Source organism: Alexandromys fortis, unplaced genomic scaffold (genome assembly GCF_014885135.2).
Source record: "Alexandromys fortis isolate MF-2015 unplaced genomic scaffold, M_Fortis_MF-2015_v1.1 scaffold_201, whole genome shotgun sequence".
Classification (NCBI taxonomy): Eukaryota; Metazoa; Chordata; class Mammalia; order Rodentia; family Cricetidae; genus Alexandromys; species Alexandromys fortis.
Window position 1 is genome coordinate 2,114,375 of NW_026068087.1, and position 17,021 is coordinate 2,131,395.

Here is a 17,021-nt window from a genome sequence, read left to right on the forward strand (position 1 = left end):
TGAGCATACAATGGGGAGCCAGAGGAAATGGGTCACTGGGAGCATGTTTTTGAATGGATTACTTTTGCTCTGGCTCCTTGCTGTCATTGCTCCCTACTTCCTGGCAGCCAGGAGGTGAGGTGCTTTGCTCTACCATGATGCCCAGCCTCACCTAAGGTGCACAGCAATGAACCATCTGAGCATGGAACGAAACCTCTGAAAATATGAGTCAACATAAGGGCTTGTAAAACTGTTTTTTTTTCTCTTTTTTCAGACATTAGTCAAGTGACAAAACACTTACATAGCAGGTAAATGATTGAATGGTGAATTCTTGCCTCAAGTTTGACTTAGGAAGTCCATATGGAGTTACATAGTTCACATCTCCTTGGTGATACAGAACTTGAGAACTAGGCTTTCTATGAGAATAGTTAGGCTGCGGAGTAGTGATGCTTTTTATTGAGTTCATGGGGAAGATATCAAGAATCCGAGAACTTTAGCAAAGTTTAGAGAAGCAGAGTAAAGTGAATTTCCAAGCATTTATTCTGGCTGATTGTTCTAGTCTGCCTCTCTATTGATGGGATAAAACCATGACCAAAAGCAACTTGGAGAAGAAATGGTTTATTATAGCTTCCAGACCATCCCAGAGGGAAGCTAAGGCAGGGACTCAAGGAAACAACAGAGGGAAAGAACATGGAGGAGTGCTACTTACTAGCTTGCTCCCCATGGCTTGCTCAACCTGCTTTATTTTTTTTATTTTTTTTAATTTTAAAACACATTTATTTATGAAATCATTTGAAATTGACTGCATAATTTCAACATGAGCATCATTGAAAAAAATATGACATATAATATGTTTGTCTCTAAGAAAAGTCTTAGTTCCACACTGAGGAACAAAGGTTTTCTTTTTCTTTAAATGTAGATCTCAGCAGAACATCCATCAAGCAGTCCCAGCATTCTTAGAACATTTATTATGCATCCCTGACCACTATGGCCCACGATGAGCTGAACTCTCCTACATCATTCACCGACTAAGCAAGAAAATGAACCAGACACCTCCATAAGCTAATCTGATGGAGGAATTTCTTACCAGGTGACTCTAGGTATGTCAAGTCAAAAAACAAAACAAACAACAACAACAAAAAAAAAAAAACTAGTGAGCAAACTAAGAGAGGCATTTTCTCAAATTATTTTCAAAGAATTATTTAATTTTTGAAAAGTTGTTACTGTGTATGATGTGCATGAAAAAATACATGCATGCTATGGTGTGCAAGTGTAGAAGTGAAAGGAAATCTCTGTGGCTCGCACTTTCCTTCCACCTTCACAGACCTTCCAGAGATTTTTAATCAGATCATCAGGCTTGTAAGACACACACTACCCACTAATCTAACTCACCTGCCTGATCCACAGTTTGTAACTGCATTTAATTCTATTTGCAGATGAAAGAATCAAATATAGTGTAGTGAGTGAAACAGCTAAAACAAAACACTGGTTTGTGCAAGAGAGAAAATGGAGTGGGTTTAGGCTTAATGGCAAATATGAGTCAACTGTAACTTTGATTTATTAGTTATCTTCTTTGATTTTAAAAATTAAGGTGAAATAGACAATGCTAAAAGTCTCCTGAAAGCAAATCAGTAATAAGAAACTATATAAACTGTCTACTGACTTTTTGTTAGAGCTAAGATCTACAGGCATGGATGGGTGAAGAAAGAGGCAAACTGTTCAACACTGCAGCATGACAAAGAAGAAAAGTAAAAAACAAACCACAATAAAGTGATACTTATGTAAGAATTGATTCTCAAGTGTGGGGAGGTACTGGGAGTAAAGTTCTTGAGAAAAAGGGTTGGGGGAAGCTGAGAATACTAGAAAACAAAAACAAAACAAAACAAAACAAACAAACAAAAACCCCCAGCTCCCCTAGGATGACATGAAGTTTTGAATGGCCCCAAACTGGAAACATATGCTTCCAAGATAATCAGAACACAGATGCTGAAGGGAGAGGAGAGTAAAACAATGACAAACATGGCTAATAAATGTTCTTCCAAATATGAGTGAGTACATCCCATGTTCCTCTTTTTGGGTCTGCCTTACCTCACTCAGGATAGTGTTTTCTATTTCCATCCATCTGCCTGCAAACTTCAAGAAGTCCTTGTTTTTCCTGCTGAGTAGTACTCTAATATGTATATATTCCATACTTTCTTCATCCATCCTTCAATTGAAGGGCATCTAGGTTGTTTCCAGGTTCTGGCTATTACAAACAATGCTGCTATGAACATAGTAGAGCATATACTTTTGTTGTATGATAAGGCCTCTCTTGGATATATTCCCAAGAGTGGTATTGCTGGGTCCAGGGGTAGGTTGATCCTGAATTTCCTGAGAAACCTCCACACTGCTTTCCAAAGTGGTTGCACAAGTTTGCATTCCCACCAGCAATGGATGAGGGTACCCCTTTCTCCACAACCTCTCCAGCAAAGGCTATCATTGGTGTTTTTGATTTTAGCCATTCTGACAGGTGTAAGATGGTATCTTAACGTTGTCTTGATTTGCATTTCCCTGATCGCTAAGGAAGTTGAGCATGACCTTAGGTGTCTTTTGGCCATTTGAACTTCTTCTGTTGAGAGATCTCTGTTCAGCTCAGTGCCCCATTTTATAATTGGGTTGATTAGACTTTTACGGTCTAGTTTCTTGAGCTCTTTATATATTTTGGAGATCAGACCTTTGTCAGCTGCGGGGTTGGTAAAGATTTTCTCCCAGTCAGTGGGTTGCTTTTCTGTCTTAGCGACAGTGTCCTTTGCTTTACAGAAGCTTCTCAGTCTCAGGAGGTCCCATTTATTCAATGCGGCCCTTACTGTCTGTGCTGCTGGGGTTATACGTAGGAAGTGGTCTCCTGTGCCCACTTGTTGTAGAGTACTTCCCACTTTCTCTTCTATCAGGTTCAGTGTGTTTGGACTGATATTGAGGTCTTTAATCCACTTGGACTTGAGTTTTGTACATGGTGATAGATATGGATCTATTTTCATTCTTCTATAGATTGACATCCAGTTTTGCCAGCACAATTTGTTGAAGATGCTCTCTTTTTTCCATTGTATACTTTTAGGTCCTTTATCGAAAATCAGGTGCTCATAGGTTTGTGGGTTAAAAAGGACATTGAGCCTATAATTCGGGTTTTTAGAGAAGCTAAATAAGAAGGAGAACCCAAAGAAAAACATATAGGCATCCTCCTGAACATTAACCTTCATCAGGCGATGAAAGGAGACAAGAGACAGAGACAGAGACCCACATTGGAGCACCAGACTGAAATCTCAAGGTCCAAATCAGGAGCAGAAGGAGAGAGAGCACGAGCAAGGAACTCAGGACCGCGAGGGGTGCACCCACACACTGAGACAATGGGGATGTTCTATCGGGAACTCACCAAGGCCAGCTGGCCTGGGTCTGAAAAAGCCTGGGTTAAAACCGGTCTCGCTGAACATAGCGGACAATGAGGACTACTGAGACCTCAAGAACAATGGCAATGGGTTTTTGATCCTACTGCACCTATTGGTTTTGTGGGAGCCTAGGCAGTTTGGATGCTCACCTCACTAGACCTGGATGGAGGTGGGTGGTCCTTGGACTTCCCACAGGGCAGGGAACCCTGATTGCTCTTTGGGCTGACGAGGGAGGGGGACTTCATTGGGGGAGGGGGAGGGAAAGGGGAGGTGGCGGTGGGGAAGAGACAGAACTCTTTAATAAATAAATAAATAAATAAATAAATAAATAAATAAATAAATAAATAAATAAAAGTGCTTCCAAAGAAACAATAAAGATCGCTCAGTTCTGTAGTTGAATCTGAACTGTCTCCTCCAAAGGCTTGGTCCCCCAGTGAAGCAGTGTTCTGAGGAAATGATTGGGTTATGAAGATCACTCCATTGTCTGAGTTAACTTTTAATAGGCTATGGGGACGAGGCCGAAATTATAGGAAGGTAAGGCCTGATTGGACAAAGCAAGGTCTGGGGTGTGGCTACAGCTTCCTCTCCTTGTCTCCACACTGCTGGATGGTGAGCAGCTCTGCCACACCCCATGGGCTCCCCACTACGATGTTTCCAACCTCACCATGGTCCAGGAACAATAGAACCAAATGCCCCAAACTGACCTAGAATACGCCCTTTCTCCTTCAGCTGCTTTGCTCATATACTGTGTCACAATAAAAACTATAGAAAACATCCTCTCCCACCAGAAACAGAGATGACACTAAAGACAAACCCAAAATCCTAAAGAACAAAGGTAGAAACACAGTGAAACCTAAGGAACAGGCAAGAAGAAATCATACAAAATGAAATAAAATATGACGATATTCAAATAACTACAGAAAAATACTTAACATGGAAAACAAACCTCTGACTTACCAAACATGCATAAAATTCTAAAAAGAGCAAGTGGAGCTCAAAAATAATTAGAACTGAAATAAAATGAACAAAAAATGATGGGTAATCAGTATCTGCAAGGTAGTCTGAAAGTTATTAAACGTAAAAATAAGGCAAAGTCATCAGGATATTCACAGAAAACTGATTACCGGGCAACTGAGATAGCACAGAGGGTACCATGCACAAAACCAGCACGAGCACCTGACTCAGGTCCCCAGAACCGACGTGGAAGCCAGGCATGGCAGCACGTGCTGATAGCTAGCGCTGGGATGGAAAGACAAGAAAACCTCAGGGTCTCGCTGGCCAGGAAGTATGCCTGAAACAGTGAGCTTCAGGTTCAGTAAGGTGAAGAGATAACCTTCTGTGCCCTTACACACACATGCACCAGAGTATTACACTCCTTACACACACACAAAAGAACAAATTACCTATATCTCTAATCTGGGAAAGAAGCAGACACAACATATTCTGCTTCTTTCCCTACCAATCACGTGACATTCCCATGTGAAGACAAGTGACTTAGGGCAAAGACTGAGTCTCTTCCTATCTGTTTTTAAATCCTTAGACGTACAAGGATGCTATCTGTATCAGTGCGGCAGGGCAGGCTGACATTCAGCACGAAGTCATTCTGAGGTGATACGGTGACATTATTTCTTTAGCTCACATTTATCTCCTAAATTTTTACCACAATTATTTTCTTAGTTCAGTAAGGAAGACAAACATTACACATTGAACTGCAAAAAGTTACAAAATTCTAAGGGAAAGAAAGTATAAATGAAAATTTATATCTGTTCAAAGTATTTAAACACACGGCAAAAAATACTATCAACCATGTGAGAACTCTAAAAACACTGTCTATATAACATTTTTGAAAAATCAATTGTATGATGAAATTCATAGAAGGAAGAGATGAATGCAGAAATGCAGAATGGGAAACTCATATTAAAATGACCAGAGATAAGAATCAAATCATTTAAAATATAATGAAGAAAATATAAAAATCAGATCTATACTTCAACATATAAAAAAGCATCTGGGGACTGACAAAATGGCTCAGTGGGTTAATGTTCTGGCCATCAGCCTGATGACCTGATTGATCCCCAGTATCACATGGTAGAAGGACAGAGTCAATTTTCTCCTCTAAGTTGTTTTCTGACATACACACAGACTGCAGCATGTGTGTGCCCACATACATACACATACACAAACAGATGCATAAAAATAGTGCACATGGAATAATTATGTGAATACTAGCCACAAGTTTAGGAAACATAACAGAAAATAATATTCCATTTCTTCTTTTCTAGTCTTGGCTCCTTTACTCTTTCTCCAGAGCAAAAAGCCTCATAAATTTAGAATTATCATCCCCTGATTTTAAGCTTTTAGTGTACATGCACATATCCAAAACAATACTTAGCATAAACTGTCACATTCTTGGGTCTTAAACATCATAACAAATGTACCTTTCTCAAAAAAAAATTCAGTAGCCCTCCTATATACAAATGGTAAATGGGCTACGAAAGGTATCAGAGAAATATTACAATAGCCACAAATATAAAATATCTTGGGGTATCTCTAATCAAACAAGTGAAAAACCTGCTTGACAAGAACGTTAAGTCTGGAAAGAAAGAAATTAAAGAAGATAGCAGAAAGATATCTTCTTGCTCTTGGATAGGTAGGATCAACATAATAAAAATGGCAATCTTACCAAAAGCAATCTACAGATTCAATGCAATCCCCATCAAAATCCCAAAATTCTTCACAAAGCTTGAAAGAACAATACTCAACTTCATACAGAAAAAAAAAAACTCAGAATAGCTAAAATAATCCTCAACAATAAAAAAACATCCAGAGGCATCACCATCCCTGACTTTAAGTTCTACTACAGAGCTATAGTAATAAAAACAGCTTGGTATTGTTATAAAAACAAACATGCGGACCACTGGATTTCAATCGAAGACCTTGACATTAATCCACAAACCTATAAACACCTGATTCTTGACAAAGTAGCCAAAATGGTACAATTTAAAAAGGAAAATATCTTTAACAAATGGTGCTAGCAAAACTGGATGTCAACATGTAGAAGACCACAAATAGAACCATAAAAGTCAAGTTCAGATGATCCAAGGTCCTCAACATTAATCCACTTACATTGAACCTGATAGAAGAGAAAGTGGGAAGTAGCCTTGAACTCATGAGCACAGGAGACCACTTCCTAAATATAACTACAGTAGCACAGACGAGAGCAACAATCAATAAATGGAACCTCCTGAAACTGAAAAGTTTCTGCAAGGCAAAAGACATGGTAAATAAGACAGAACGACAGCCTACAGAATGGAAAAATATCTTCACCAACCCCACCTCTGACAGAGAGCTGATTTCCAAAATATACAAAGAACTCAAGAAACTAGACATCAGGGCACCAAAGCTATAGAGAAACCCTGTCTCAAAAAACCAAACCAATCCAATTAAAATATGGGGTACAGAGCTAAACAAAAAATTCTCAACAGATGTTTAAGGAATTGCTCAACATCCTTAGCCATCAGGGAAGTGCAGATCAAAACAACTCTGAGATACCATCTTACACTTGTCAGACTATGTTTTCTTGTGTTCTTTATATATTCAAAGTAACATTTAAAAATACATTATTTGATATTAAATCTATAGAAAATTTACAATTAATATATAAAAATCTTTGCCTTAAACTATGTACAAAAATTTATGTTGTGATGCTCCACCATATTCAACTACTTTAATGAGTATTTAAAATAACTCTACATAACCTCAATACATATGAGAAAATTAAAATGAAAACCATTTCATATTAAAAATAAAGATAATACTTATTCCTTAAAAAGATGAGGAACTGGGGGCTGGAGAGATGGCTCAGAGGTTAAGAGCATTGCCTGCTCTTCCAAAGGTCCTGAGTTCAATTCCCAGCAACCACATGGTGGCTCACAACCATCTGTAATGGGGTTTGGTGCCCTCTTCTGGCCTGCAGACATACACACAGACATAATAAATAAATAAATATTTAAAAAAAGATGAGGAACTCGTGCTTACCATTTCTACATTATATCATGATATCCACTTCCCGATGGATCAGAAAAAGGCAGTTTAAAAATCCTTTATTCTTTCTATAATAGAGGCTTACATTAAGATTGACAGTATGCGAAAAATTGCTTTCATTTTTTCCCTGTTCTTGACAACACAATAGGGAATGAGATTAAACAGCTCCTGGAAATTTAAACATTATATCAAACTTTCTGAAAATAATTGCTAGCAAAATTTGAGAGGAAATGCTCCTTTGTTGATTTTTTTTTCAACAAATTCCTTTGGTGATCTTATGAATATGAACCTATTCAGAGGCTAAAGCAAACCTTTAAAAATCTACTTGAGACTTAAGATTCTTTTATTTCTTTTTTTTTTTAGTGTAATTGATTCAGGAGCTATGAACTCAGTTTAACTTAAGGTTATGTATAAAAATGAAATTTTGCTTTTGTTCTCTTGTTGTTGTTGTTGTTGATGTTTTTGAGACAGGGCTTCTGTGCAGAGCTCTAGTTGTCCTGGAACTCACTCTGGAAATACGGCTGAGGTGTGTGCCACCACTGCCCAGCCAAAATGAAATTCTTTTGTATTTCTTATGCACTAGAAGTATCATTAACATACATGTGTTTTTGTTTAATTTCAGGACTACTCTGTGATTTCAAGTGCCTTCAATAAAAGTATAGTGGGAAATGATACAGTGAGCACAGATAATAACGTGGAAAACTTTTCTGTAGACTGGCAAAATAGCATAGTCAACGAAAGGGAGCCAAGAGATATTTAATTTTAAGTTAAAGATGATACAACAGGACAACTGTGTGATGAAAAAGAAACATGGAGGAAGGGAAAACTGACGAGCTGTCAGGGCTGAGCAAAACCAAAGAGGAGTGGAATTTAAAGGCAAGTTTATCTCTCTTTTCTTCTAGACTAGCAAGAGAAGAACACATGGCGGTGAGAAATGGAAGAACAGACGGACGTGCATGAAGAACGAAATACATACAACGGGTGGTCATCCGCCTTTCTCAGCAGAGAGGGGTCAGCGCCTCAGTCAGGGCTGTGTCTTCTTCAGTCTACAATTCAGTACCATTGTTCTTTACATTGTGTCATCGCCACCCTGCTCCCATGGGTTTTATTCATTTTGACTGCTTCAACCATTACTGTTTTTCAGTATGAAATTTACAAGGAGAAGTCCAGAAAGTTAAAGTAGCAAGGGTATACCTTAAAAATGTTTTCCTTCCCAATAAAAAAAGTATATGTCAGGATAAAACTTTAGGAAGAAAAATACAATCTGCTCTCTCTCGCTCTCTCTCTCTCTCTCTCTCTCTCTCTCTCTCTCTCTCTCTCTCTCCCTCCCTCCCTCCCTCCCTCCCTCCCTCCCTCCCCCCCTCTCGTATCTGTTTCCTTCCAACTAAATGATGCCACAGCTTAGACATCTTTATCCAGTGGTTCTGAATATACCAACTGACCAGTTCAATTCACTGATTATACACAAAACTTATAAATAAGTCCTGAAATGTAATTTCTTCTCTCATATTTTTCTATTAAAAAATGAGTCATTAGATTGCTTTGAAACATGAGTGCTCGACATACTGTTCAAAGAACTTCTTGGTTATAAATAAAGGGGCTAAATATAAACCATCCCCATACCTCTCACAGCTGACTGGGAAGGCTGAGTCAAAACTTTAACATCCAATGCATTGTTGATACTCTCTTCCAAAGAAGCACAATAACCATCCACAACATTGGTAACAGTATCCTTCAAAGTTCCGAGATTATGGAAAACCTGAAGGGCTGTTCCAACCTGAGCTGGATTCTGAAACACAGATAAAATGGGGTGAAAACAGATATAAATAAGAAATAAGAAAAGCCAGTATAAATCTTAAGAAAAAGGCCAAAAACTTTAACTGGCAGTTTAGCAGTTACTAATGTATTTACAGGTTAACAAAGGCAGAAGCAAACGCAATTTGGGGCAAGTTTTATTTATATACATGTATGGTTGTGCCATAACCTTTTGATAGAACATTTAATTTGAAATAATATTCATGTGCTTTTCTTCATATGAAAATAATAAAGCTCAAAACCATTTTCTGCTGCAGTTATAGTTACAGTTTTCCTTAGTTATAATAAAAGATAAAGCAGATATAAATATTGTAACTATACTTCTTGCTTGATAACTGTTTTATTATATGCAATTTACTATGTTAAATTTAAAACCTTCCTTTTTATTCAAAGAGAAAGGGGGTGATGTGGGAGTAATATATGCTGTGATTATGTTTTATTGCCATTGATTAATAAAGAAGCTGCTTTTGGTCAATGGCTTAGCAGAGTAAAGCCAGGATGAAAGAGATATAGAGAGAACAGTGGAGTCAGGGAGAAGCCATGTGACCTACCAGAGACAGATGCTGGATGGAACATTACCTTGTAAGCCACAGTCACGTGGTAAGACAGAGATTAATGAAGATGGGTTAGTTTAGGATATAAGAGTTAGCCAGAAAGACCCTTAAGCTATTGGTCAAACAGCATTGCAGATAATATGTTACTGTGTGATTATTTCAGGGGTGGGCAGCTGGGAACAAACTAACAGACTCACACCTACAGATATCCTATTTCTTAAGACTTACTAAATTTAATCTCTTCATCTACCCCCTCCTCATGTGTGTACATGTGTGCATGCATGTATGTGTATTATTTTATAGTAATGCCAATAGATTTCAGAAGTAATTTTTAGTATTATTTGTTAACTTAGTTTGGAATAAAAGCTAATGAAACTATTTAACTTGCAGATACTTGCTGTGGGACAATGGTCTTGCACCCTGTAAAGATTTGTCAATTGTATTGGTTTAATAAACCGTTATTTGGCCAGTAGCCAGGCAGGAAACATAGGTGGGGCTACCAGAATAGGAGAATTCTGGGAAGAGGAAAGGCTGTTTGCACTCCTCATTCAGATGCAGAGGACGCAAGATGAGAATGTCTCACTGATAAAAGGTACCAAGCCACGTGGCTAACACAGACAAGAATTATGAGTTAATGTAAAATATAAGAATCGATTAATAAGAAGCCTGAGCTGTTGAGGGAGTTCCTCCCGCTCCCGCTCCTTCAGCCAATAGCCGCTGAGATACCAGCCCATTGGGGCATGGTCTCTCTCCCTTTAAAAAAGCGGCCACTTCCCTCTCCTCTCTCTCTTACTTCCTGCTCCGCTTCCGGTGACTAGACTCCCTTTCTGATTGCGCAGAGGGCTGTTGTCTGGGATGATGATCTGTAAGTTTTTTCCCCTTTAAATAAATAACCATTCTATTAATCATAATTCCAAACTGGTGTGGGATTGTTGTGACTTACACCTTCGCCTTCATCATTGGGCTCCATTCTGTAGTAGGAGCTGCGGGCTGCGTTCCTGCCGCCTCAGCTCCCGGTTGCCCGACTAGCTCAGTCGGTAAAGCATGAGACTCTTAATCTCAGGGTCGTGGGTTCAAGCCCCACGCAGGGCACCAGATGCATAGGGCTTATATAATGTTGGCTTATTTATTCTTTAGATTTTGGAAGTCTGGACTGTGAAGCTATCTGTTCTTGTAGTTTTCACAGAGGGAAGGTTTATGATAAATTCAAACTTAGTAACAGAAGGACAACTACTTAAACCCAATCTTCCCAGCTTTATTTTTGTAGGCTGTCTTCCTAAAATTTGAAGACTTTACCTAAATTTTTAAATCTATTGCTGAAAAGTTAAACCTAATGTTTTTTAACATCCTAGATTTGTTGGATACTATCAGACCCTCAATAGCTCGTGGGGTGTCTATCAATAAAATATATTAACCTTATCAAATAACTAATTTTATACTTTGTTGATTCTATTATTAACTTTCCTAAATCCTATTTCACAGGCTCTAAAGTAAGGAAGACATAATAAATCAGGCTCTGACATTAATATCCAAAACTAGAGGCAAATTACATGACCTCTTTAAGACGGTTTCCTTGACTGTATAATGCAGAAGTAACAACACCAACTTAATGGATAAATTATACATATGCGAGGGGGGGTGACAGGTAGAGGCACAAATATCCTTGTGTTGTCAGAGCAAACCTCAGCTCTTGAACTCAGTCAATCCTTCCTCCACCTCTCGAGTAGCTGGGATTACATGTACACGCTAGCAGAACACCCATAATAAAATCAGTTGCCTTTACCTGGATCTAGTGTGGGCCTTGAGATGGAATCGTAGTTCTGCACTAGATAAGCTATGTGACTCTGGGCAAATCACTCCATCACTCATCAAACTTTACGGTATTTAATAATTCATATTTAAGAATACCAGGGGAAGGTTGTGTATTTGTTTTGCTCACTACTATACTCTTAACACTGAACTCATGAGCTATATGGACAGATGCTGAATTACCATCTGAATAAGTGAAAGGACAAGAAAGTTGCTACAATTTGGTTTGTTATTACACTCCTCATGAGATTGCTAAAAGAGTTTGAAGGAACATATTTCTTGGACTAACAGAATACAGAACTAATAAAAAGTACTGGCGCCCCGCTCGCTTGCTCATATCACCAGACCTCTAAGAAGTCTAAGAATAGTAATTATTTCTGTTCCTAAGGCATTTCTCCCACCCCCTTGGAATTTTGAGACAGGATCTCACTCTGTGTCTTAGACCAGCCTTGGATTCACAGAAATCATCCTGACTCAGCCTCCTGAGTGCTAGGATTCCAGGTTTAAGACATCATACCTACTTTCAAGGAATTTTTCTCATCATCCTATTGTTAATTATTGAAATAAATAAAATCAAAAACACCGATGATAGCCTTTGCCGGAGAGGCTGTGGAGGAAGGGGTACCCTCATCCATTGCTGGTGGGAATGCAATCTTGTGCAACCACTTTGGAAATCACTGTTTCGGTTTCTCAGGAAATTCAGGATCAAACTACCCCTGGACCCAGCAATACCACTCTTGGGAATATACCCAAGAGATGCCCTATCATATGACAAAAGCATTTGTTCAACCTAAATACAGGACACACCTCTTGGTGGCGGCCCACATAAAAGGACATGTAAGATGGAAGCTTTTGCTTTCTGCTTGCTTGCCCTCACTCTGTCTTGTTCCTAAGATGCCCATTCACTGGTGTTAGAACCTACTTCTCAGGATTCTAACACAGACTGGAAACTAGCAGCAGTCATTAGGACTCCTGAGACATCCAGTCTTCTAGACTCAACAGCTACCACGTCTTTGGCCTTGAGCAACTGTTAAGAGTACTCAGACAACAGCCTGTGAGCCGCTCTAATAAATGCCATTTATATTAGTTCATTTGATCAATTCTGTTCCTTAGAGAACCCCGAGACTAATACATCAACTACCTACAACTTCTAAGAGGGAAGGGAGAATCAGAAAGGGAGAATCAAAGGGTGGATCATTTGAGTGAGAAGGTGACTTCCAGGAAGCTGGAAGGACAAAGCTAGTACTAAGGAATTATTTACTTACAAATCAGTACATGTAAAATGCCAGTGGGGTCATTTTTGCTGGAAATATGAATGCTTCTGGCATGTATAATCACAACAAAGCAGTCTGGGTAGCAAATGAGATCAAAGAATAAAACATACACATTGGAAACCAGAAGCCACACTGGGAATGAATATCAGAAACAGTGGGAACGAACATATTGAAATGGGATGTTGGACCACTCTAGACACACCTTGGATTACAACAATAGAATATTTGGAAATAGAAACAATTTTTCTAGCTATGATTGAAGTGAAGATCATACCCTACAAATATTGAACATTTACACCCTTTTCCCATCATCCTGTCTTATCATAGACAAATACCACATATTTTGACCATGAACTCTAGCTAAGCCCTAATTAGCAAATTTCAGGCTTCTATCTCACTCATTTAAAAGATGAGAGGACAGAAACAGATGGACTCTCCTGCCTTCTTAAAAGATAATGATTTTATTTGCCTTTTATAAGAACCATCCATGATGTTCTGGTGCTGTGCAAGGTACTGAGAAGAAAATAATGCTGCACTTTCTGACCTTTCAATATTTTGATCTGACTGGAAATAAGAACAAGTAAGCCAGAAGTTAGAATATGCTGAAAATATCTCCTTTATAAATGTATGTACTTAAAAGCTTTGAAAAAGAAAAAGAATCTTTAGTAAAATAAAAAATAATATTCATTGGCCATGCTCTTTTCCTTTTTTAAACTTATTTTCCAATTAAAGAAAAACTTAAGTAATTTTTAATAGTCCAAACCAATAGTTTTTTTTTGTAGAGAAATGTTACAGTTTGTAAAAGGCACCAAATTTAAAACCACAAGTTCTCAAATCTTTGTTTTGTCAAGTATTCTTTGTTGCCTCAACCTTTCTCTCAACTCCTCTATTCCCTAGTTCCCTTGTATTTGACTAGAGGATCACAACATCTATCTTAATATTTTGTTAAGGATACATAGGTATTTTGCAAAGACATCCAAAGTAATTCTTGGCACTACCATCTTGACTGGCAGCTAGTCAACACAGACATAAAGCCTAGAGGTGAAAGTATCCCGTAATTACAAAACACTAGCAAAAGGGTAATACAGATAATAAAACAGGGAGAAAGACTGTTGGGCAGATGAAGCAATGCCAGCACTTCTCTACACACACACTGTCTTTGTAGGCCCCGACTAAGCCAGAGCACGGCTATAGCTCCAGCTATCGCATCCAGGACAGAATTGGGGCAGGCAGGGAGGGAGGCTTTGGGCAAGAATCAGTAGTCAGTGTTCAAACAATTAGCAGAAAAACTGACAAAAAATTAAATATTCTCCAGATGACAAAATATCAAGAAGCTGAGAAGTGAATCAGGAAAAGAAAAACAACTTTTTCAATAAAAAGGTATCTGAAGACCTGATGTGGGATGTCTTTCTGCAGATGTGTTGCTTTTATTGGATACGGAATAAAGCTGTTTCAGTCAATGACTTAACAGAGCACAACCAAGTGGGAAATATGAACAGAGATATAGAGAGTAGCTGGAATCAGAGAGGTGCCACATAGCTGCCAGAGGAGTAACATGCTGGCACCGGTAAGCCACAGCCTAGTGGTGAGACACAGATTAACAGAAATGGGTTAATTTAAGATGTAACAGCTAGAAAGACTAAGTTTCTAGACAAACAGTGTTATACTTAATATAGTTTTTTTGTGATTATTTCGGTCTGAGTGTCCAGGAAATAAACAAGCAGTCACCGACTGCAAAAACCTAAGTCTCTTCATTAAAAAAAAAAAAAAGGTGAATTCTGTACTTCAAAAAAAACTGAAGACAGCAAGATAAAATTATGTAACTTAAGAAAATGCAAAGATAAAATTATAAAACATCTGAAAAAAATGAAGTCTTTTTAACTTTGGGATACAGAAAATGTTCTTTTCTCATAAACAAAAGAAAATATGGAGAATCTGGACTTTGTCAAAACTGAAAAGTTTACTTATAAAAAGACAATATTGGGGTGGGGTAGGTAACACTATCAGACAAATAACCACAATCATGTCCATCAACCTATCACCACACACAATTAACAATCCACAGACTATAGCTATTCAAAAAGAAACACAAGGAGAAAATTTTAAAACATCAGTGCAGGCAACACCCCCACCACCATGGGTCCTCAGAGGTACAGTAACAAAAGTAAAAAGAGATAACAGAATTATATCAGTGAAACCTCTGCACAGCAAAGAAAACAACTGAGTTAAGAGACAACCTGTAGGGGTTATCTGACAACAGATCAGCACCTAGAATATATGCACAATGCAAAACCAAACACTAAAGCTACCAAATAATCCAATTAAAAACAGGCCAAAACCTAAGTAGACATTTCTGAATGGCATACATATGGCCAAGCATATGAATGCTCAGATCTCACTACTCACTGGAAAAAAAAGTAGTTCAAAAACCACAACTGGACACCCTCTCATCCCAGTTACAATGGTGATCATCAGGTAAAAATAAATGCTGGTGAAGGCGTAAAGGAGGTGGACTTAACACAATGTTGGTGAGAAGATACTTAGCTCATTCACTACGGGAAATAATACAAAAACTAAAAACAGGCTGCTGAGATGTTTCAGTGCTGCACAGGCACGAGGATCTGAGTGTAGGGTACAGCACTCACATAAAAGCCAGGTGTGGTGGTCATCTTTAATCCCACTGCTAGTCCTACCGGATGCCTGGAGTTTGCTGGCCAGTCATCTTTGATGACCCTGTGAGTTTCATGTTTCTTAAGAGATTATGCTTCAAAAAGCATATTGGAGCCTAGTCAAGGAAGACACCACACGTTCACCTTTGCACACACATGCATCTGTACATGTGTAAATGTATGAATACACAGTACACACTAAAACTAACATCAAAGTTTGGCTTTGCAGTGGACACCTGTAATCTCAGGACTGAAAAAGCTGGAACAGGAGGATCTCAAAGTTTGAGATCCATATGGGCTACACAATGAGTTCAAGGTTAGCCTGGACTTCATAAAAAGACTGTTTCTCAAAAGAAATCAAAAATGTGTGCTAGAGAGATATACAGTGGTAATAGCACTTGCAATATTAGCTTGAAGACTGAAGCTCAGATCCTGGCACCAAAGTAAAAACAAGGTACAGCCAAACCATGCATATAACCCAAATCTATGAAGGGCAAATGCTGGGGCTGGAAATCACTAGTCAGAACCATGTTCAACCGAACCACGTTCTCAAAAATAAGGCAGAGAGAGTAAGAGGATACCTGGCAGCCTCATGCCACATATACAAATACAACTTTTTTTTAAAAAAAAGATTAATTCAAAGCAAAAAAAGTCCTAAAAACAAAACTACTATATGATTTAGTGATGGCACTCCCAGATATACATCCAAAAACCTATGCAAAAGAATATGTGCAATTCTATTAACTGTAATACTATTCACAATAACAAAATTATTGAAAAGAATTTAGGTGTCAATCAGTAATTAATGGATAAAATGTAGCAAAATATTACAGCATCAAATACTACTCAGCCATAGAAAAGAACGGAAATGCCATTGGCAACAATGCGAATCAAAATGCAAATTGTAATGTCAAACAAGCCAAACACAGAAAAACCCAGAAAAGCCAAAGTCTAAATACATGGCCTCACTCACTGGGTAAATTAAAAAGTCACCTCTAAGAATGGAATAGGATACTGGTCACCGAAACAGAATGAGGAAGACAGCAACAAAGAATTTTTTAAAGGGACATCAAGGCACACCAAGAATATCCATAGCATAGTAGGGAAACTGTTAGTTAAAACAATTTGTTAGAATTAAAACTTACTAACAGAGTAGAAAATTCTCAGCACATACAAGAATGATTATTTCAGCACTTGGAGGCTGAGGCAGTGGATCTCTAAGTTCAAGACCAGCCTGGTCTATACAGAAAATATTAAGTCAGACAAAGCTACATAGTGAGTTCCTGTCTCAAAAAGATTATTTTAAAAGATATTGAAATGTGCACTGTCATGGTCTGACTACGTAGCCCATAAACATCTGTAACCAGTGCCTCTTTAAAGATGAGATGAAAGGGAAGACACCAGAACTTATTAAGTGGCAAAAGCAACATTGGATCGAATATGCAAAAAGCATCG

At 38.2% G+C, this 17,021-nt stretch overlaps 1 protein-coding gene across 1 annotated transcript in view; it reads right to left on the reverse strand.

The window, feature by feature from the left end:
* Cog5 (component of oligomeric golgi complex 5) overlaps positions 1-17,021 on the reverse strand; it is a 216,388-nt gene that overhangs the window by 93,084 nt on the left and 106,283 nt on the right. Inside the window, exon 8 of the mRNA XM_050122311.1 lies at positions 9,069-9,234. Coding sequence (XP_049978268.1) covers positions 9,069-9,234 — 166 coding nt within the window. The remainder of the gene's footprint in view (positions 1-9,068; positions 9,235-17,021) is intronic.